We start from the raw sequence: 23,051 nt of genomic DNA, 5'->3' as shown, positions 1-23,051 counted from the left end.
CATGGTAAAAATACAAACCACTGAGAGGATGTCATCAGGGTAGGTGGATTATTATAACAACGAATAAGCCGCCATGCCCCATTCATCACACTCGCATACTGCAACACCCAATTGGCACTAAGGCTTGGGACCAGACTTCATGACTCCCCATGGTGCTTTATTTTCCTGAGCAGAGCTGCACATACACATGGCCACAGCTCACACACTGGCTGAAACCACCTGACGACTAAAGCAGGTGGTCAGCGAGTGTATTCTGATCATTACGTTTGAGGCTTATGAGCACAAAGTGAAGGAAATTCTGAATCCACTTTCAACCGAAAGTTGACTACTCAAATTGTCTCTTTTAAAATTTTGAGAGTGGGGAAATGAGCTGTGAGTGGGGAGAGGGACATTTACTAGGCAGCAGGTTAGTAGTGTGAATGGTACATGGCAGTGCAGGTTGGCTAGCATTGTTATACTGATCCACCCACCTTAATGGGGATGCTTTGGGCGTGGCGATGCCGTAGCCTTTGGAGTCCAGGTTTCCTCCCACTTTCATTGTGTCGCAAGGTTTCCTCTGCTCGATGTACTCGTTCATGGTGGACTCCAGCAGGTAGGCGTACTTCCCTTTGGATTTTCTGACACGCAGGACGCCCTCCGATGTTTTTTTGACAAAGACAGAGGGCTCTGCTGATTTCATGTACTGCCACATCTTGTCAAACAAGGCAATTTTGGAGCGCTAAAAAAGAGAGAGACAGATGCAGATGAGATCCAACAACTTTTTGTGCAACTTAGATACTTTTAAGTACAAGACAATACCATTGACCACAGGGTACTATACTGTGGAGTTTTATTGTAAACTAATGTGTCCCATTGAGGCCTTAATAAATGTGGTGAGTGCATCTCCTTTAAAATATTTTCCAAAGACAACTTTAAGAATATTTCAACAATCAATGTTTCTGTCAGTCTTTCTATTTCCTGCCTCGGCGTGTCATCGGCATCGACTACTGATCGGTGGAATAGTGTAAACTGTTTGCAGAAATGCCCATCGCAAACCTCAAACCACACATTTCTGTGCAGCTTATTGTGTTATCTTCTGTTGTATTGTGAAATAATACATTTGTAGCTGTATGGCACTACATAAGTACTTACCCTGAAGAACTCTTTGGTAGATCCAGAGTCCAGGGTTCCATATGCGATATCTGTCTGTTTCGCCAGGTCCTCTGCGCTCTCGATGGGAGACACCATCCTCTCCACCGTCAGGAAGGCAGCCAAGTTGGCAGTGTATGATGAGATGATAATCAGGGTGAAAAACCACCACACCCCTCCTACTATACGACCTGACAGAGACCTGCACACACAAAAGATAAAAAAGGATCTGTTTTGACATGGAAACCTCCTTGTCATGGAAAAGTGTAGTTTGGGAATTCAAACATTTGGTTGAGTTTACAGAAAGTTTGCGGTCTTGTATTAATATCTAAAAAGTCAATGCTTACCAGTGCTTAAAGTGGGGAAAAAATAAGTGCTGGTACTATCGTGTATTGGCTAGTATCAGCAATCACTATTACATTCTGAAATTCTACAGGAATAAAAATGTATTAGATAGATAGATAGTTAGTTTTGAGGTGTTTTGTCAAAGCAGAGGACAAGTTGACAGACCAGAGGTGCACATGCTCATAAATAGCAGTTTGATCAGAATGCTCCTCTATCATGTATATTAGTCAGTGTTGACACATTATTGGAAGAAAAGCCTTTAATTGAACTGCCATACCAACCTTGGTGAGATGTCACAGCCCTGCCGCATAAAAGCACCCAAGGAGAACCAAAGGGAGTTAAAGATCCCAAACTCATTGTTTGATTCAGTTGTCAGTGGCATCGCTCCATCCTCTGGCTCCTCTAGCGTCCACTCATAGGGGCTGAATCTGGATACCTACAAGAACAAATTTAAATAATTTAAAGCTTTGACTTTCCATGTGGAACTGTACCTACATGCAAACACACACCTCCACTGAAAAATGGTCTCCTTTATCGGCACTAAATTGCGCACAGCCTGTCAGACACTAGTGGTTTGTTTACAAACAAACATAATATTATGTTAATCATGTTTCCATATGGTTTAATACTGTAACAGATTTTATGTTAATCCATGTCAGTTGCTGTAAGAAAAGGGGCAGAGAACTCCGGAGGGGAAGAGAGGGAGAGAGTAAAATGGCTGATGTTGAACTGGATGTCCGTCTGAGTTCATTCTTTTCTTATAAAACCCAGTTAGGCAAACCTATGAAGAGCCGGTTACATTGCAAATGCAATACAAGTTGGATTTAGCCCTGTGATGCTATCGCAACAGGTTGCTAATGTAGGCTTGGTTAGATTTTGTGAGTCTTGTTTATGGATCTGCATCAAAATCATAAATTGGGGTTCTAGATGAAAAGCAGGCCTGGACTCTTACAGATTGTCAAAGCAGTTCAGCAATAATGTTTACATGATTTCATCAATTTCGTGTCCATGTGATGGAACACAAACATTTAATTTGTAAGCAATACCGTATGTGCATTACTGGGATCTGAATCTCACTCATGCACACAACAAACCCACACAAGGAAACTCTGACAGCCGTGGTGACAGCAGAGTACCTGGTGGTAACAAAACACAGCTATACACAACCAACTGACTTACCAGAAAAAGTACAACACTAACTCCAATATAGGCAAAGACAATGCACATCCAGATTTCATAGGCCAGTGGGTCCAGGAAGGAGAAGACTCCTGGTTTAGATTTCTGCGGCTTCTTGATCATGATGGAGATTCCCAAAGACATGAAGGGTTTGGAGAAATCGATCACCTCTTCACGAACAAGAGTGATTGTCAGAGGAGCAACAGCGATATCGGCTTTCTGTTGGGAAGACAAAAACTGAGTGAGAGGGTTTGACAAGATATTTTCAATGGAAACAGGTGCCATGGAGCTACAAACTAACGCTTCACAATATGTGATGGCCGTGACGCACAACAAATCAAAGTTGAGCTGATTATTACTGATGTAAGGCGTCAATCAATCATATGGTTTTGTTTCATCCTGCACTGTTACATAAAAAAAAGGTATCAGCCAGTTCCCAGTGCTGTTTAACAACCTATCTATGTCAACGAGCGCTTAGGTAACACTTAAACGGTGATTCACTGACATGCCATGCCTGGCTGTTTTGTTGCTTTTGTCGCTCGCAGTGTGAACATAGAATTTGCGTCACCCCTCACTGCTGCTTTCAACATTAGAAAAATTGAATTTTCAAGAAATATTATATAATTTTTTGTTTTAAATCTTACCCCGTACACCAGCTCTCCAACCATACCATTCCAGATCTTGGTTTCTGCATCTCTTGCTCCATATTTGCCATCCCCCACGATTCTTAACTGGTAGCGGATACCACAGTGCTTTGCAATCTCAGCAGCCAGGTCAACACAGTAACCTAGCATCGATTTAAATATACACAGAAACATCAGAAGTGATAGACAAGTGTCCTAGAATACAGACTACAGCATTGAATACTTAATAATAAGTTGCCCATCCAATATTTTTTGGGGATGCATCATGACATTCAACAATTAAAAAGTAGTATATTACCAGTACAAAGGTCTGGCAAATTGTGACTCTAGAGCTCCTTTTCTGTAGCTTTAACAACTCAATAAACTGGTAAACAAAAGTGAATGAAATAAGGTATTTAAGAAATATACACATATACACAATAGAGTATAGAAACATACCTTCGTAACGGTCATTGTCTTGAAACAGCTCAGAATTCTTCTTTAGCATCACATAAGGGGCTTCCTACATGCACAGACACACACTTACATAGTTGGTAATTTACAACACAAAAATAAATAACTTAATTACTCATTGTAGTGGAAATGTATCTTTGACTACACCTTTACAGAATACACCATGAATACACTGAATTTTAGAGGCCCAGTTAGGCACATGTTTGAGCTTGTGTACATTTGGTTATTTTCACTGTGACTGTTACATTCTTGGGTGTTTTTTTCAGTTGGCGCGCACAACATACCAGTATAGTTGAGACGATGACCGTCTTGTTTTCCATTCCCATCGTGTCGTTGGGGTAAAGGTCTGATTTTGTCACCACCATTTTATCCACCTCATTCCAATAGCCAATCTGAAAACACACACACAAACACACACAAACATATGGGTTATGTGTCACATAGTTACATGTATAATTATATAGCATTGTGGCAAATTGATTCTTCTGGTACCTTAATGGGTCCAGTGTTCTTCAGCTCCATGACTGTCACTGAGTAGTTGATTCTCTTCCCGTACTGGTCAAACTGAATGTTCCCTGTTAAACCATCCACACGCACCTGCACACAAATGCACACAACACACATTCTAGATTTCGTTGAAGTTCACACACATGTTCAATATGTGTTTTACAATATAAATTACTCCCTGTCTCTCAATGAAAAAAAACAATAAGAACTATATTTCATGTATAAAAAGTGCCCTTTTGGTTTATCAGACAGCAAAACACTGTACAGCTGTTAATAACGCTATGAGACAAGATTGTAAAACTCTGGAAAGTTATCACGGCTACAGTAGATTCATCTTTTGTTGTAATGTGATCACATTACAAAGTAATCTTCCAGGAATGTGAACTTGCATCTATTTGATTGGCCACCAGAGTACCTTGCCAGATGATGCTGAACCAGGTTTTTTACTTTGGATGACCTTGCCTTTATTTTCCTGGAGCCATTGCTGCACCGATGCAGCACTCCCAATAAAATTAGTGAGAGGGCTGCTGAACGCAGCCATACAGCCTGGACAACTGAGCTTTCCACCAGCAGTCAGACACAGAAACATTTTCAAAACAGTCCCTGTTTTCAGTGTTATAACCCGTAGTCTCCCCCTCAAAGGCTAACCACTATTAATACTTAAGCCTCGGTTATACTCACAAACAGACAGAGACGTTTTGTTTACATTGCCTCCTTAACCCTAGAACACTAACATCGGGTGATTTTTACCTGTACGATTGTGGTTATGTAATTTTCATTGTGTTGCTTTTGTCTGAGTTGCGTGGGTCCTTGTGTAGCTTCACGCTGCTCACTCACGTTATTGAAGGTAGGCATGTCTCCCTGCTCCAATCCCTGTTTTTTCAACAGGCACGTGTTCGGGTGATTTCCACCCAACGTTAATGATAGAGGGTGAAACAATTTTGGGTGGACATTACCATTGCAGGGAGACTCACATGTCCCAGGAACGGGTGGCGCAAATAATAAGTTCATAATTCCATATTTATGTTTTATTGACGATTCCCAAGATTTTCACCCGATTCTGAGCCTTTTTTTAGGGTCCCCCCATGGTACATGCTTTCGTTTTATGTTATATAGGATAAAATAAAAGAAGGGTACTTCAATTTGCCTTCTAATGTTGTATTTTTTAGATATTTTGATGAGAAGTCTTTTTTTATCAGGTACAGTATATCGGGTAAAATATACCCGACATTAGTGATGGTGTTACTATTTGTAACGCTAGTGTTCTAGGGTTAAAGGACCAGTCCCCAAAAATGGGGCAGTCTAGAGAGGGTGGAGTTGTTGTTCATATTCATTCAATCAAACATTACAGCATTGGTTGCTGTAGACACACATCAATTCTCAGTGTCTAATCCACGGTTACCTGTTTGAGGGCACGTTCGATCTCCACCCCCTGTGCCCAGGGAACTGCTGGATTGGCCAGACAGTCTCCACTGTTGCCACGGCGACTCATGTCTATTCTCTGCTTGTGAAGGAAGCGGAACGCCTCCGTCATCACATGGACGGCATCGTAGGTGAGGGCTGAGGTATACTGAAAGACACAGAAACATCGGCAAACACCATAATTACTTCTGCAACATGCTGTGTGGAATAAGACGACCTTCGGTTAGGATTCTGAAAGCCATCTTTCAGTGTGAGAACCACGGCCTGATGAACAGCACCTGTCTCTCTGGCAACTCAATCGAGAGCATGAATTTTCCAAACATAAAGGACACTATTTTATCCTCTTCCACTCCACCACTCTTTACCGTAGATCCACCTTTTGTCATTTTTTAATGGTGACAGGATCTTTTGGGGGAGATGGCAAGTCCCTAGTGGATGCCACTATTTTGAATATTTAAATTTGAGAAAGAGCTTAGCTTTTTCTGTCAATTAATAAACAGGCTATATGAAATCACCACATAGCAAAGCCTGTTGTTTATGCCTGACAAACAAAAGTACCTAGTATTTTCTCATGTTATTAAGAACTTTAGGGCGAAATGAACATCACAGTTACAATTAAAATGATAGTAAACTATGTTTGCATGCACACAAATACAGAATAATCAGATTAAGACCACTGTGGAATTTCCATAAGCAAAATGGTTATAAAAGGGTTATTGATTCTGATTGTCTGAGAAATTCAAGTTAGTACCGTCTGTGCTTATTATGATCAATATAGAGAACGTAATTGTGTTATCACTATATTTCGATGTATGATTTTGCTACAATATGATCCCATTAAAGGTGATAAATCATCAAATTGAATCATCCAGCCCAATTAATGTGCATTTGAAGCATACTTTTACTATTGCTGTGATATGCTTCTAGTCTCTAGTTTGCTCCTGTTGAGAAACAGAGTGCTAGAAATAGGCTTCTATTCTCAGCAGTCTCAGAGTCCCAGTTTCCAAACATGCCAACAACTGGTTTTGTGCTGCTTCATGTAAATCAACCTTCCTCTGTGTATTGTGCGCTTGGCACTGGTCACCAAAATACTTTACACACAGGCAAAGAGAATTTAAAGGTCAGGAAAATATCAAGTGGTCTCAGTCTTGGTCGTTGTAGCGGCACAGAAATATGGTGGTTCATATTATGTCCAAAACATCTAGAATTGTACAAAAAACAAAATGCTTTACACAAAAGTGTATGTACTGATGATGTTTAAAGAGATAGATTAATAAACTTAATGTTAGCATGATTTTGCTACTGTGATTTTTTTACTATATCTAAATGGATAATCTAAATCCTACCCAGCATCTTTCTTGCCTGAAACAATTTAAACTCATTCAAACAGACAAATCTTACTCTGATCCGAAAATCTGCTCCAGGATACTCCTTCTCTTCAAGCGCCTCCCATCGCTGGTCAAACTTTGCCACCAAAGGATCATCAAAATCTACTATCTGGAACCCAGACACATTTGCACCTCCATACTGGATTTTAGAGAGGTCGCCATCAACAAAACCCTGAAAAAGAACAACAGAAATATTATTTTAATTGAGGATTTAATATTTACACTCGACCGATATTTCATTCCCTGATAGGATCATTCATAGCCACACGTTTGTGCCCTCCTACTGGAGGCAGATCAGCCACAGAACAACCAACAAAACCTGTGAATAGAGAATTAGCAGTCTACTTAATGTGGCTATGGCTAATTGAGCTGCTAAAGCTAAACCAGGTCATGCCTGCAGAGTCATAATAGAGACACTTAGATACAGCATGCACTTTGTGTGACATGTCGAGGATCTCAGATAAAGCATGTGGCAAAATATTTGTTGCACTTTAAAGTAACCTTTTAAAGTTTAATTTGCCCACCTTCTCACAATCCCATTAAATGGACTTTTTGACCGTGACCCACTAAGGGACCACTACTTTACTAGTTATGTACCAGTCAGCCAGAAATCGAACCATTGCCAGATCTTCTTTGTTGAGCCTCATTGTTGCAGCTTTTTCTGTGAGACAGTTTGTAAATTTGTTCCCTGCCCTCCTATTGCAGCTTGTTTGAATGTGACTATTTGCTCTGCCAGCCAGTCAGTCGATGATCTAACATATTTTTATTCATCAGTCATATATAGCAGCGTTTGGTCAGGTTGAATCAGAGGCAGACGGATACTCACCAGGTTAGCAATGATATAGTGGTATCCCTTCACATGCCGGCCAATAGTGATCACCTGATGGGAAGAGAGTACAACCTGTGTCAATACTACAAAACTGTCATGAAAATGCAGTGTGTGTTTATTTAAATGTTTTACATGCCAGTCTATCAATGCTGTGTAGTCTGCTACTTGTTTTTATATTTTATGATGTGTTACTGTAGTAACTATAACATCAAATTGCTTGGCCATATTGAAAAATGTTAGTACAGTGTGATTGAAGACTTTTAACAAAACTTGAGCCTGATGGCATTTCATCAAATCTGCAACCAGCACCTAATCTGTGGATCAAATCTACAATTTACAGTCCACAAACAATCATAAACAAATTATCTTTAGCATTGTAAGTACACAGGCTGAACTAAAATAATAGTAAGCCTTCTAAGTGAATACAAATATTTTTGAATAAAAAATATATAATGCAATCTGCAGTAGTCTGTGATGCCACAAGACATCTGGAAATTGTATTTTATTTGACAGAGAATATAATAAATTGCAGAGGATGAATCTGTAGGACGTTGAAAGGGTAAAATAATCTTTCTTGTTGATGGATGGATATTGTAACTTATAACAGTCGTAGTGAAAAGACTGGAATCAACCTGCTCCATGATGTCTCTGACTTTGTCTTGTTCACAGTCCAGGATTATGCGTCGCTCCTTTCGGATCTCCAGGTCCTAAAAAACAGATAAGTATTTAATGTCATGTTGTGCAGGCCTGCAGCATGAAACATAGCTCTGAAAACAACAAGTGGTAATTCCCTGAGGCGTAGTAAGGTTTTGGCTGGCAGAGAGGTGCAGTAGAGCGTGAGTCATCCCGCTGCACGCTGCATACTGCCTACCACCACAGGCCAGGTCAATGACAAACTTTAAAAGCATTTTTTGTGCTATTTTTGTCACTTAAAGTGGGTAACTGCACCAATATAGACCTCCTTAAAATCACAGAAGCCAATAACTGAAAAAATGCTTCACCTCATTGAACAACGTATTGGTAACGCTTTATTTCACAAATCCCAGAGTATATTGATAATTAAGAAAACCAATCCCCCCCCCCCGTAGGGGGTGAAACTAAGCGATTGCTATATAAAACTGTAAATCATAGGTTGTTTTATGAATTTAAAAAAAATAAAAGCCCCAAACTGCTGTCTTTGGATGAAATGAACACCACAAGTAATATACTAGTGAAATATATGGTTTGGTACATGAGAGAATTCAAATAGCATTCAAATAGCCCAAATGGGCCCCCAATGATACCTCACCTGAATTTTCTGAACTAAAACCCTCTCTAACTTTGTTCCGCTTCACTTTATCAAAGTCAACCTTTGCAGAGAGAATGTTCACACAGTGTGCTATGATTTGGGAGAAGTGTAGACCTTACAGCTGCATCGTTTCAAAGAAATAATCATCCTGAAAGTGCTTTTTTTCCTGAAACCTTTTAATTTTTGCTGTGTGTCATCTTCATTTACTCTTAACCATTAACATATAGACTGATATATACACATCTGAACAACATCTCACATGTGTAGACTTTTATTATATAACACCTAAATTATTCAAATAGGCATAGTGGTTGCAGAGATACTTTTTGTTTGGGTATGCAATTTTCGAGCAGAGGCCTAAAAATAGCAACGTACACAATCAAACATGGCAGACTTCCTCTCAGGGGAAAACATAAAAAAAATCCAATAAGAGCAATAATCCCCAGAAATTCCGTGGAAATCCTTCTAGGAGTTCCGAAAAGTTCCATACATGTAAAGAGCTCATTGTTCGAGGTATTGACTATTCCTTCACAAATTAGCTTCACATTAGTATCCCAACATAATGTGAAACACATCACAGTAGTTTGAATGTTTCCTGTGTTTATCTTGGTGTTATAAAGATGTGTGGTGTGAGTATCAACAGTGTGTAGTGCTGAGCATGAGCAGAATGTCAGTACCTGAAACAGAGAGCGGTAGGCTTCATCCTTCCTCTCATCTTTGAGGTTTCCTACGTTGATTGCTGTGACAACCCATTTTTTCTCTGCTGCAGTGTCCAGTATTACCTGAAGAGTAGAAAGACCTGCACACACAAACACACGCAAATGATCAGTTGAATTGGAAAACCAAAAATATTTCTAAATCAGAAATACATCCCAGTAAATTCCCCTCAGCACACATCGTGGTTCCTTCAAAAACAATACCAAGGGGTCCTTTAATTACAATTGTGTTAGAAGTTATTCTGTGTCCGAATTTCCTAAAAAACAAAACAATAATAATAATGCATTTACTTGGAGGCGCCTTTCAAGGCACCCAAGGTTGCCTTACAATTACAATAAAATAATACAGGGTAAAAAATAAGCATAAAAGATATAAACAACAGTAAAACAGAGCATCAACATAAAAACAAGTGAAGTGCACAGGGACCAGTTATAATGTGTATGCCAGTTTGGCAGGTGAGTTTTGAGTTGAGACTTGAATAATGTGATGGAGTCGGATTGTCTGTGTGTACACTAAACACAAGACTAAATGTGTAGACTAAAATGATTGTGTAGCATGAAGCAACAGCACTAAAGTCACATGCTCTATGTGATAAACAATGAGACTTCCATTACCTCGATCACTGTCGTAGAGATAGGCAAACTTTTCCCATTTGTAGTACTCAACTAGTGAAACTAGCGGCCCCTTGATGTCTGGCCTCATCTGGAGAACAAATTGATTCATTCCCTCTGCTGGGAACGACGGCGTGATGAAGGAGACATGTAACGTCTCACAGAAGGATGTGATGGTGTTTACTGACTTCTTGTCATAGAAGCCAAAAATGGCATAGACGCCTCGAGAGAACTGGGAACAAACTAGGAGAGAAACAGAGAGAGAAACGTTTCAATGAAACATTAATTGGAGACAAACTAACATAGAAGATTAAACTCAAACACAAGAAGCAGGCAGCATTTATATCAAATCATAAGCAGTGACAAAGGAATTCTGTCATTGTGCTACACACCCTCATAATACTTACCTGCTTGCTGTAATAATATTGTTATGCAGTTGATGATTATGCAGATTATACAGCTGATAATCACTATTAGGATCAAATACCTGGAACATATTTTTGCTGTAAATGACTGCAAGCAGTCATGAGTTCAGAACTCTTTAATGCAGCAGGCAAGCTTCCTCCTATGAGTTGTGGGACAGCCCAAGACACATTGATTATTATCATAATCGTCATTATTACAACGTCGTGATAGAGATGGTAGTACGGAGGTGACAGTGAGTATTGTAATAATGATAATTGGTATTGCTTCTTTCTTCCCTTTCTCATTAACAGCTCAGCTATCATATTGTCATTGCCATACACTCCCCTCCTAACGATTATGTAACTAGAAAATAAATATTTTCATTTAAAAATCAAGCAATTACTAGAACAACAGAGCTATTACTGAGGTGATATGCTGGAAAACAAAGTCACAAGTTAAGACAAGTCAAGACATTTTAGTCTGGACAGACAGCGCTAACATTGCCATCCCTCGAGCTAGCATGGCTAAAAATTATTGTATGACATGTGCAACTCTCAAATATAATCAGTTGTAAAAAATATGACAAAAAGGTTATTTAAATTTTTGCCCAGGTCATAGACAAGCCAGCATAAGTCATAAGTGATTCTCACCGAGCTCTGATAAGAAAGAGGGCTAGTTCCTTATTTTGATATTTAAAATATTATTATATGTTATCAAAGGAAGCTGACATTTGCTGAAATCTTATAACATTTGATTTTCTTAATTTAAAGGGTGTACACAGACAGTGCTTTGTCTACAGCTATATTTGGTTGTCCTACTTCAATGACCTTGTTCTTCCTCTAGAAATACAAAGTGTAATTTCATCTCCCTGGGTATAATATGCCATTAATGTGCATAATATACTGTCATAATGCATAGATGTATGTTCTCTGCTTAGAAAATTAGGTCATGCTTTGTGCTGACATCTTCATATGTGAACATGGCTCAACCATGACCAGTAATCTTAAATGCACATACAAGGAATTTGGCTCGGTGATTTGATGCAAAAACAATAAAACAGTAAAAGTAATAGATAGATACTTATTATGAGGAAAATTATAAGGTGAATACCTAAAAGCAATAAGTGCTCTATTTGCTCAAGAAGGTCTTTTGTCAGAACTGGAGTTTCAAATGCGCAGGTGTGGGGGAGGCTGCATGACTTCATTATTTTGATCATCGGTTTGGAGGCAGAGGAACACACTGGGTAATTGCTACCATTGAGCCCACACTTTCACTAACTGCACTACCTGAATAAATATCATAATTTATTGAAAAACGAAAAAGTAATTTCATATAGAAGCAAACTAAAAGATCTACAGTATGGGGTTAAAGGACATATCCAGGATATCAAACTGATTCAGCAGTGAAAACAGGTTAAAAGATAAAGATAGAAGCTGAAGCCTACAGATCACAGTGAACCACCACATCATCTGGCGATTAAGACAGAAGACAATGGACAACACTGTTCCTTTAAAGCCGGGTAAATATTTATTCTCTGTTACAAACCTTAAAAAGCAAACAGCCTGTGTATTTATTCAGTATACCTTCAGCAGCTAGCATAGCAGATAAGTGCTAGTTAACGTTGATGATGTGGTAAAATACTTTGCTTTTGTCAGCTCCTCAGGTTTTCAACGTAGCGTATGTGGTTAGTTACCTTGCATTGTAACCCCTGCCACCAGTGTATGAATGGGTTATATGACAAGTAGTGTTAAGAAGCACTTTGAGTGGTCGGAAGACTAGACAAGCGCTGTACAAGTACAAGTACATTTGACATTTTCCCTCTCCACTGCATCAACACACCAACATGCCAAACCAGCTCAGTCAAGAAAATAACCTCAGTGCCCCCAAGTAAAATGTCAATATGAAGCCGTGTTCCTCACCATGCTCCGACACCAAAGTAGAGCCTCCTGTCTTGTCCCTAGGTTCATTAAAGCTTTAAAGCACATCATTGGCAGCTTATGTTATGTTGCTGCTTTACAAAATGTTATTTTGTTTAAAAATTTATCAAAACATGTGAACCTGTAACATGCAGGTATTACTGATTATAACTGTTCCCCCAAATATTTGTATTATATATTTGTAGCAGGTGCAAAACAAGAGTGTAGACAGCAGACAAAGAGGACTGCATGCATTCACTGCTATCACAATACTCTGTACTTAAATAGAGCTTCAAGCCTCAGGCCATCATTACATCACACTCTGATGAAGACAGAGTATACTGCATGCATGGAGTCCTCATTCTCTTGCTACTCTTTGCTACACAGTTACTGAATTTGAAAAGTAACATGACTCTATCCTGCCCCAGTTCAAAATAAATATTAATCTCACCAAATTCATGTCAATGTCTGTGGCTTCGGTCCATTTCACTAAAACACAAGCCTGCAGTGATCTATATTGTGTATACACAACACGTTAAAAACATCTGCATTGCCTAGTTTGTGCATGTTATGTTGAATTCACGGCCCCCATCAGACACATCGAACAGCTGTTTGTGTGCTTCGGGGATGGTTTGACCATGGAGCCCTATCCAAGAAACACCTGGTGAGATGGCTTTGTGAGTGCATCTCCCAAGTCTAGGCAGGCAGGAAGAGAACCTCCCACTGTGGTCTGCGCGCACTCTACATGCAGCATGGCAGTGTCGGCGGACTGTATACATGTGTCCATGTATACAGTCGATTTTTAAGAAAGATTCTCAGTGCTGTTTTTTCTGTTGTGATGTGAAAATCTATTGGAAATGTATATTTTTTAGGTGTTTTTTAAGATCTTCATTATGAACCGAAGAGTTCATAATGAACTCAAAGCCAAAAACACATTGGATTGAGTCTCATCATGATATTTGTTGACAATAAGAAAACATATAGAATAACACTGGATCAAATATTGATACTCGGTACTGTACTTTGTTGCAAATCTGGAGGTTATCAAACTGGGTTCATGAAAAAGATTTAAATAAAAAAGATACTTACAGCAGTTAGTGACAGCAAAGCTGTTGGCCACCTCCAGGTTATCTATGTGTGGAGTCAGTCGGAAATCTGCCATCCCAAACTGAACCATGCCAACTCTGAATGCACTGTACTCCTGATCTGCCCCCCTGGGGAATAAACCACCTGAGACAGACACACAGACAAGACCAGGGTTAGAAAGACATTTATACAATATCAATTATATGAAAAATAATACACTGTTGTAACTATTGCTACGTTGCACACCATAATGAAGCAATATCACAGTTTTCTCTCATTGCCTTTTGCCATTCTGCCCCAGAATCAGTAACGATCCCACGCAGCATTTTTGTTTAATTTTAACACCAAGGAGTTGTTGTTTTCTCCAACAACGACTAGGTGGCATCTTTAAGTGAGGAGAATACCATAAAAAACTCATCTGGAGTCTTACTGCAACAGAACAATGTACTTTACTGCAAAAGGTACACAACAAAAATGATGGATGAAGGAAAATGCAGAGGAATATGTGCAGTAAGATGGCTGGAAACAGACAGAAAAAACTGCTACGTTGTAAAAGCAGTTTGAGAATAATCTTTACAGAAATGAATAAAACGAAGCATACGATGCAATGAGGAATAAATAATTAATTGTAGGCATCCATCCATTCATTAACTGCATCCTATCTCAGCTGGCCGAGAGGCGAGGGGTATACACTATATACGTTGCAGCGTTTTACAAAGTATATGTATTTACATTCAATTACATCTGTCATCTGTATTTAATGGGGCAGTCTAGTAGAAATCTATCAGCACCCTAAATTACATTTTTATAAGCACAGTAACACAAAGATCAGTCACATGCGAGCATGACAGGCCACAACAATGCAGTGAAGTTTAGAGAAAGCATGCTACAAATAAATAAAGAGAGAGACGGCATAACGGCATGGCATAATTGAATATTGTTCTGTTATCGTAGACACGAGTTGTGGCCAACCAATATCATGTTGCGCAATAATCTTTTCATATTGCTCAAATCTAGCCATTAAAAGTTTAATCACCAGATTACAGGTTGTTATGTTCCTGCAGTGGAAGTGTTATTTTTCTTTACTGCTTACTTTTTTTCTTCTTGACTTCTTCTGCTAAATCAACCTTAAATGTGTGTTTAATATTAGTTAATGATCCCTCTAATAGCACATTGTGGATATTCAGAACTCTCTGACTGCATCCACAGTGTCCCAGGCAGCCACAGCATCTGAAGAGCTGCCTCAAGATCAGTCTGCCAGTCAGTACCGATTTGAGATGTGGGATGTTTATTTGTTTATCTAAACGTTTTCACGAATATTACTTATTTCAGGATTTTTTATTTTTTTTGTATTTAAATGTCAGAACCAAGAGATAGAGAGAGGGGTTAGCTCAGTGACTGATATGTCATCGCTACTTATTTTTTGGTATCATGTCTTGTTCTATAATTTTGTATATAACTTTTACTATTTACTTTATTCTTTTTCTTCTTTCTTGGAGCCAGCGAAAAGCATTTCACACAAGTCAATCTTGAATCTGGAGACATATATAGTGAATATTGTTGGATCAGTATGAACATACTAACATGTGTTCACAGGGGGACAAACAATGCACGTTGATCATTATAAAAAACTAAAAACTAAATTGTAAACAGAGGAAGACATTTTTTTTATATCAATTAAAAAAATTCCACCTCAGCTTATCTGAACCACTTGTGGTAGAGGTGGCAGAATGAGGTCATATTTCAACACACACACGATCTTTGGCCCTGAGTAGGGACGCTGGGGCCATACAAGGCGAGTGTCTGCTCAAAGTGAGGCAGAATTATGGGCTTCTGGGACTGACAAGTCTTAACATGCTCACTGAGCTTCTGTCATCAAAAAGGCCACTATTAATAATCGGCCATTAAGTTTGACAATTATTTAATCGTTAAAAGTACATAATTCTCCATTTCAACCATAATATGGTAATGGTAGAATCATGATCTCATATCCATATATATCGTATATTAAAAGTGGAATTAGGATATTGGAAGCAAACATTGTAGCAAATATAATTCCAGCAAGTCACTATAGTTAGACAAAGAGGGCATAATGGTTCATGTTGGAGCTGTTCCAGTATGGGCCAATTAGTGTTGAGGTTTAGATCAAATAATACAATGTGTGTAGTGTTGTCATAATGCCGATAGTATGACTTTGATACAATACATTTCCTAAATATCTCAATACTAATATTTTTTTTAAACTTTTTTCATTATTTCAAAATGTACACTGTATGCAGTAATCTGATGTCCTCATCATTCAAAATGTGTGATTTCTTGGATTGTTCATCCCAGCATTTAATAGTTCAAGTGGAGAGTGGTGCTGCGTGCTGCAAAATGTAGGTAACTGTGTAAAAATGGCTGCAATTCCTAAACGGTTCATGCCATATTTTTGTTATTGAATTAAAGCTGGAAGTCTACACTTGCATCATTTCAAATCTGTGTAAAGTCGTGTAAAGAGGAAAATAAGAACAATTATGTCACAGTCCAAATACGTATGGCCCTGACTGTAGATACAGCCAGGCACACATGTCCATCACATAACGCTCATGCTCAAATCGGTATATTTGAGGCTATTTAAACAAGCGGCAAAGTACTGCAATCAACCCTAGAGCACCCACACAGTCCATTTTCCATGAATCATTTTATAATCCACTTCAGGTTATAGCGCAGAGCCTCAGCTCAGATATTCAGCTCACTCTGAGTTCTCTCTCCTCTCTCTGTTATCTCTCCTCCTCTCTCTGTTTACAGCTTGTGTTTGCTGTCTCCATCCACCAGCTCATCCAAATTTAGAGTGCTCCTTGTCCACGCATATTGCGTTATGATCCATTTCTAACTTTGTCCAGGAACAAATTAGTGTTCTCACAGGATTCTGGCTGTTGCCTAGCAACTCCAGTGTAATGTAGTCTACCTATCGCTAAGTGTGTAGTTTTTTGTATTTACTCAGCGGTAGAAAATATGTTTCATTCCGACTGTCAAAGACTAAATACCGGCGCAAGTTAGTGGAAACAGTCTTTGCCTGTTGTTTACCGATCCAACTTTTTCAGTCCTGATACTGATAGCAATACCTGGGCATTATGTGTCGGCCGATACAGAGAACAGGCACAGATGGCAAGCATTAAGAATAACTAGATATAAATAACCAATCTTTTCATGGATGGTCTCGCTTATTTATGTAGGTCGCATCAGTATTACATTGATCCATAACCAGTGAAAGGTTTCTCACAGTAACTTTAAGTAAAAGATCAGAGTACTTCCTCCATCATTGATTCCTGGTACTAAGATGTGGCTCAATTATGTCACACATCCAGTCCATCTGGAAAGAAGCAAAGGTAGTGGAGTGTGAACTGTTTGTGTGTGTGAATGTCACAGTGTATTTCCCGATGTTTGTCGCTGTTGTTTTTGTTATGTAATATGTTCTGTTACTGTTTTTGGTTGTTCAAATATTTGCAAACATATTAAAGCCACTTTGTGATGCATTTAGTCACAATGCTGTACGTCGTACCAATATTAAGACATGTTTATTTGTTTATTCTTCATGAAAGGGAGACAAGTAGATTGGTAACAGTGTGATGTCCTTAAGTACGGATAAATAGTAAGGATGTGTTTAGCCTATCTTAGCATAAAAACTGGAAGCAGGGGGAAACCTGCCAGCCTATAGCTCTGTTATAAAATACACCAAGCAACGCCTCAAAAGCTCACTGATAAACACCATGTATCTTGTTTGTTTAATTCATAAAGAAATGTAAAGATTACAAGTTAAAGCTATCAAAAATGATGTTGGTTGGCCATATTTGACTGCCGGCCTATATTTGATAAGATACTGTAATTCATATTAAGTGTTTGATTAACTTGATAGACAGTGAGGTGCTATGGATCAAACATAGAGATAGAAGAGGACAGGAGACTTCAGAGAGGGACAGATGAGGAGAAAGAAAAGAGGAGGCAAAGTGTACAGGCGAGGGAGCAGGAGATGAGAGGGCATGGGAAAGAGAGCAAGATGAAACAAGCTTCCAAAAAACGTCCATACGCAGAAAGCCGGGATGGGACTCATACTGACCCTTCGCTAAGCTCCACCTCCCCACTGCTACTCCGTCAAGCTGTCAGAGCTAACATGGAGCCCACAATGTAAGTAACTGCACTCTCTGAATAAATATCTAATTTCTGGAAAAAACTAAAAAGCAATTTCGGAGGGAAGCAGGCAGAAGGGTCTACAATATGCGTTTGAAGGATATATCCAGGATGTCAAAAGTATTCATCTGCAAAAAAACAGGTTGAGAAGATAAAGACAGAAAGTAAGGCCTACATATCACAGTGTAAAAGTTAACAATCACAACCGGCGATCGACAGAAGGCAATAAAATTAAAGTTAATCATGCGATATCGTACTCTGCTAATGTGGGTTAGGTTTCAGAAACAATATATCGTTCCAACCTCTTCAAGACATAAGTATCACTGGCATTCATCTTCTTATCTCTCTCGCAGAAAGAAAGCAAATACACATTTTTCCCTGAGAGCAACACGGTTGGTATTTACTTTGATTCCCCTGAATCATTGTTTAATATGGATGATTCTAGTGTCTGGAGCACTCTTAGACAATAAGGGGATTCTCTACTGTGGTCGGTATTTCCAGCCATGATAAGCCCTTCTTTAAACACCACACAATAGAAACTACAGCAAAATGCAGAATAAGACTGTAGTTATGTTATTTACCATATACAGTACATGTACACTTGTTTCCTTTCAGCTCAGTGTGATAGTCTTGTTCTGCTGTCATCTAGGGTGCATAGTGTTCCTCCACATACAGCATGGATAGACAGCAATGGATAGCGACAACAACTACAGTCATCACGCCACTTCAAGGGCAACAAAAGCGCCGCAAGCACAAAGCCAATCAACAATCAACGCTATACAGTTCATTCAGCAAAAGCTGAACCAAAGCAACAAATGCTGGAGGACATTTTTAAAACAAGGGCAAATTGACAAGGCCAAAAGATTACAGTGAAGGTTATTGTATACTTAATTTGGCAAAAAGTGGAAGTAAAAACATTAAGGATACAGACTTTTTTTTTTGCTTAATGCAACGCAGAGCACTCAATTTTAAAGAATGTACATTGAAGGGATTCTAATACCTTCAATGTGCTTGAAGATTGTGACTTGGTATCGACAAATAGTCAATACCTAATGACTAAGATTGGGGCAAAAACGTTGATTGTAATAGGCAGTTACTGATTTCTGGTAAAAGACACCTGATAAACATACAGATGTAACCAAAGTAATGGTGTAGTGATTACTGTAGGAACTGTCCCATGTATCATCTTAAATGTCAGAACGGTTCCACTTACCGTGGACCATGTTACTGCATGGAGTAAAGGACTGAATTTTGATTGTTAAGTGGGCCTGCATTTTTTACCCCTCCACATGCATCAAATGTGTTATTATTATCACCCTTTTAAACAGTGTAAGTACATAAATCCTTTGTGGAAAAAAATCTTCCAATAATTTAAAACCACAAGATCATTAATTGTAAATAAAGCAATGACAAAAACTCTTCTTAAAAATGAAGCTCTTTATTTGTACACAATGACATTGAAATATAAATTGGGTAGACATAATGCAAAAAGTAGCGACGCCATGACTTGTATGTAAACTGTCCAGATCATGTGCTCCATCTTTAAAGCGTTTCTTGTATACTGAAGTTGTGTCAGATAATGAGGGAGCTCTCAGGTCAGTGGTCTTCGCCTCTGATGGTTCCTCATACTGGGAGGACAATCTGCTGGGTTCAGGAGCACCTCTTCAGACTGGAGCTTCAGGCCACCAGATCACCTGCAAAACGGCAGAACCAGTTTACATTATACTGTCATGTCATAACATCAAGGTGTATGACTGTAGATGTGAAAGGAGGAAAGTTATAGTTTACTACAACATCATCACCATACATGTATGGCTTGTAAACCAAGTATAAAGGTGCAAATAGTGACTGAGTGAGACTCAATGAGACTGTGTCCGGAGAGACAAAGGGCTGCTGACAGTATTTCAAAATGTATGGTCCACTGTGAATCGTAACATAAATACATAAATGTAACATAAATGAAGTAATTTTATCTCATGTATCTAACAAAGGGAGCCGAGCTTCCTCGTCCCAACAGACTAGTGCTAATGCGAGTCAAAGCTACACAATGTTGTCAAGCAGCGGAATCACCGTTTCTTCAAAATTACATACAGTTTGACCATTTGTTTTTCACATGTGGCCCTTCAGGGCAGTGTCAAGTCAATCTACATACCAAATAGTCACATGCTAATGTTAACAGGCTAAATACACAGTAACTAAAACAGTATAAAAATGGCAAAACTTACAGCTTCCAAGTTTAGAGTTGGGTCACGGACAGCAGGTACATATCCATCCTGAGCTTCAGTTTTTAAGCGAATCTTGCTCCTCAATCGCAAGAGTTTTCCTGTTGTGAGATCAAAACTCCTAAAATACTTTAAAAAATAAAGTGAATCCACAGGATCTTCACATCCTCAGATGATGGGAGTGAGTTACTTAAATACGTTTCTGTTGGTTCCTGCAGCCAACAACAGAACAAGTAGCTTTGCTCGTGGCCGTGTGAGCAGGTTCATGACAGTGAGGGGATCACAATGGCGGACTGTGGTAGATTCAGCAGCGACTCCATGGCATACAAACCCCATCTGAGGTCAGAAGATGAAACAAATCAGATCTCTGACACTCTGGGGGTCACACCAATGACATAAATTATGTTTAAAAGCCATGAAAAAGTGCATTTTGCACAATATGTGATATTTAGTTGAAAAGTCTAAACTATTAGATGGGTTGTCAATACAGGTGGTGTCGACCCCTTAGGATGATTTGCAATAACTATGGTCATCAATTATCTCTTCATCTCGGGCCATCTTCAAATACTGGCAAAACTATATGACCACAGCTGTACTTTGAGTTTTCATTGCTAATTACCACATATTAGCATGCACAGACACTGACCTAAAGAAAGTAAAGTAAGCATGTTATTCTCTTGGGTGGGCTTAGCATCCTGAAGTTAGCATGTAGCTCAAAGCAACACTGCGCAGCCTCACAGCTATGGCTGTAGACCCTTATGCCTGATTTATACTCCTACGGCTGTGCGCCAAATGTGTGCGGGAAACTCTCACACATGCCATGCATGCATAGTACTGCAGTAGATCGCAGTAGCATTTAATTTCTACTTGATTTTGCTTTTTGACTGTTTCAATGTTTTCTTAACTGTTTTTAAATCTGCATTATGTGTTGATGCTTTGAATGGTTTTATGTGAAGCACTTTGAATCGCCTTGTTGTTGAAATGTGCTATACAAAAAAACTTGCCTTGCCTTGCCTTGATTTGTACCAGCGGTTTTCAAATCCTTTGTCAGCTGGTCTTTGATTTATTTGATTGATTGAATCAATAGTTCTATGTAAGTTTGGCTCCACACAACTCCGTGGCTGGTAACCGCATATGCGCTGCAGGTGTATCCAGTAGAAAGATACGGTTCACATCAGTACATCTTCAATGTAGCCAAAGCGTTTGTCGTATTAACATATTTTGGACAAATAGGGTTCATGGCACACAGGAAGAATGCTTTGGATACACAATACTTAATAATAGGATCAATTAATTGTAAGTTTGGGTATTTTCACAATAAATAGCTGCAAAATAAATGACGGAAATATGACAACCTCTTTAATGTGAAAAGATTGACAAAGTGGCCTATTCTGAAATAATTTTCCATTGCTAACTAAATAGAATATTTTAATTCTAGCAATAGACAAAATAAATTAATTGTGTGTCTACTTATAGCTTATGAATATATTTGAATGGAATTGCAAGTGGCTGAAAATCCAACACATTGTTTCAGGGGTTGCATGCAGTCCAACGAAGAATGGAGCTCAGGAAATACGGATTTGAATTACTGTGGCTTCACCTGGCTTTAGCCGGTTGCCAGTTGTGCAAGCAACACCTTAAAGACAAGCAAACCCCCGCACATGTGTGCGCACACGCACCACCGACAGCAAGATACACGCGCGCATATAAGCACATACACAAAATATAAAAGATGAAAATGTTGTCATAATTAGAGCACTGCAGCAGCCGCCGTGCAGACAGGAGGCCTCTCGTCACTAAGAGCGGCACAAGGAGGACAGAGAGGCGATAGGCCCATTTTAGCAGGAGGAAGACACGGGGGACGATGAATGACAGGAGGAGAAAAGCGAACGGTGGTGACAATTTAGACAGACGGATGGACGGTGGAGGTTAAAGATGAGAACGGTGGGGCGATGACAGAGAAGGCAATCCTACCGATCTGGACGCTCGGAGATCCGCACAACGCCTCGCGCCATAAGAGTGTCACCACAAACAGCAGCTTCATGGTCGTGTTCGGGCTCCTCGCGCGACGCCACATCAGCCTACGGTGGCGGTTCCTACCAAAACATTACCTTCATCACACACGATGCGAGCTCATGGCGTCATTCCAGATTCGCGCAGAAAGCGTCTCGAGCTCTGCAGATGCCCTATCCTCCTCTCTCCTCCTGAGATGCGCGTGCCGCTACTGCTGCTGCTGGACTGGGGGCGCGCGCGCGCGAAGAGGATTGCCCAGGAATACCGATGAGACACGAGAAAGAGCCGAGAGCAGCCGACAGCCTCACGCAAAACAGCGTTTATGAGACCAAAATGAGGCTGTAGGGAGAGCAGAGCAGTACATTACGTTAACATTTCCGTAAACATGATATATTCATACTGCAAGACTATCAAATAGCCTTCAATTTTGTATCATTTTTCATTTAACTATTGTTTTTACCTGATATCACAAGGCTGGCCTATCTGATTTATTAGCCACTTAGGTCTCTGTTTGGTCTCTTGGGTGTCCTACAGGGACATCATTCATACAAATAAGGATAATGAATAAGTAGGTACACACATAGCCCCCTCTAGTCCTTTGACAACATAAACAGCTATACTAAGTAGCAAAATATAAACTAAGTATCATGGACAAATGATTTATAGTCAAATAACCCAAATTAAGGGTTAGACCTCAGAATCAGAATCAGAAACCGTTTATTTGCCAGGAA

The 23,051-nt window shown here is 39.4% G+C and overlaps 1 protein-coding gene across 2 annotated transcripts in view; it reads right to left on the bottom strand.

Moving 5' to 3' along the window:
* Window positions 1-22,384, bottom strand: part of LOC306738480 (glutamate receptor 2-like) — a gene marked incomplete at both ends in the record, with an annotated part of 41,218 nt that extends 18,834 nt beyond the window's left edge. Inside the window, 16 exons of one of the 2 annotated variants that reach the window (XM_079220334.1) lie at window positions 471-718; window positions 1,132-1,330; window positions 1,755-1,909; window positions 2,653-2,868; window positions 3,294-3,436; window positions 3,732-3,795; window positions 4,031-4,138; window positions 4,239-4,343; window positions 5,656-5,823; window positions 7,077-7,235; window positions 7,890-7,943; window positions 8,525-8,599; window positions 9,858-9,979; window positions 10,512-10,751; window positions 13,919-14,059; window positions 22,282-22,384. In XM_079220334.1, the coding sequence (XP_079076460.1) occupies window positions 471-718; window positions 1,132-1,330; window positions 1,755-1,909; window positions 2,653-2,868; window positions 3,294-3,436; window positions 3,732-3,795; window positions 4,031-4,138; window positions 4,239-4,343; window positions 5,656-5,823; window positions 7,077-7,235; window positions 7,890-7,943; window positions 8,525-8,599; window positions 9,858-9,979; window positions 10,512-10,751; window positions 13,919-14,059; window positions 22,282-22,384 (2,300 nt within the window). The remainder of the gene's footprint in view (window positions 1-470; window positions 719-1,131; window positions 1,331-1,754; window positions 1,910-2,652; window positions 2,869-3,293; window positions 3,437-3,731; window positions 3,796-4,030; window positions 4,139-4,238; window positions 4,344-5,655; window positions 5,824-7,076; window positions 7,236-7,889; window positions 7,944-8,524; window positions 8,600-9,857; window positions 9,980-10,511; window positions 10,752-13,918; window positions 14,060-22,281) is intronic. The other variant, XM_079220335.1, reaches the window with a different exon arrangement.
* Between the last annotated feature and the right edge of the window lie 667 nt (window positions 22,385-23,051).

This window comes from Taurulus bubalis (assembly GCF_910589615.1).
Source record: "Taurulus bubalis genome assembly, chromosome: 6".
In the NCBI taxonomy this organism is placed as follows: Eukaryota; Metazoa; Chordata; class Actinopteri; order Perciformes; family Cottidae; genus Taurulus; species Taurulus bubalis.
Note: the sequence above shows the minus strand (reverse complement) of the source record. Positions and strands in the feature narration are given on the sequence as shown.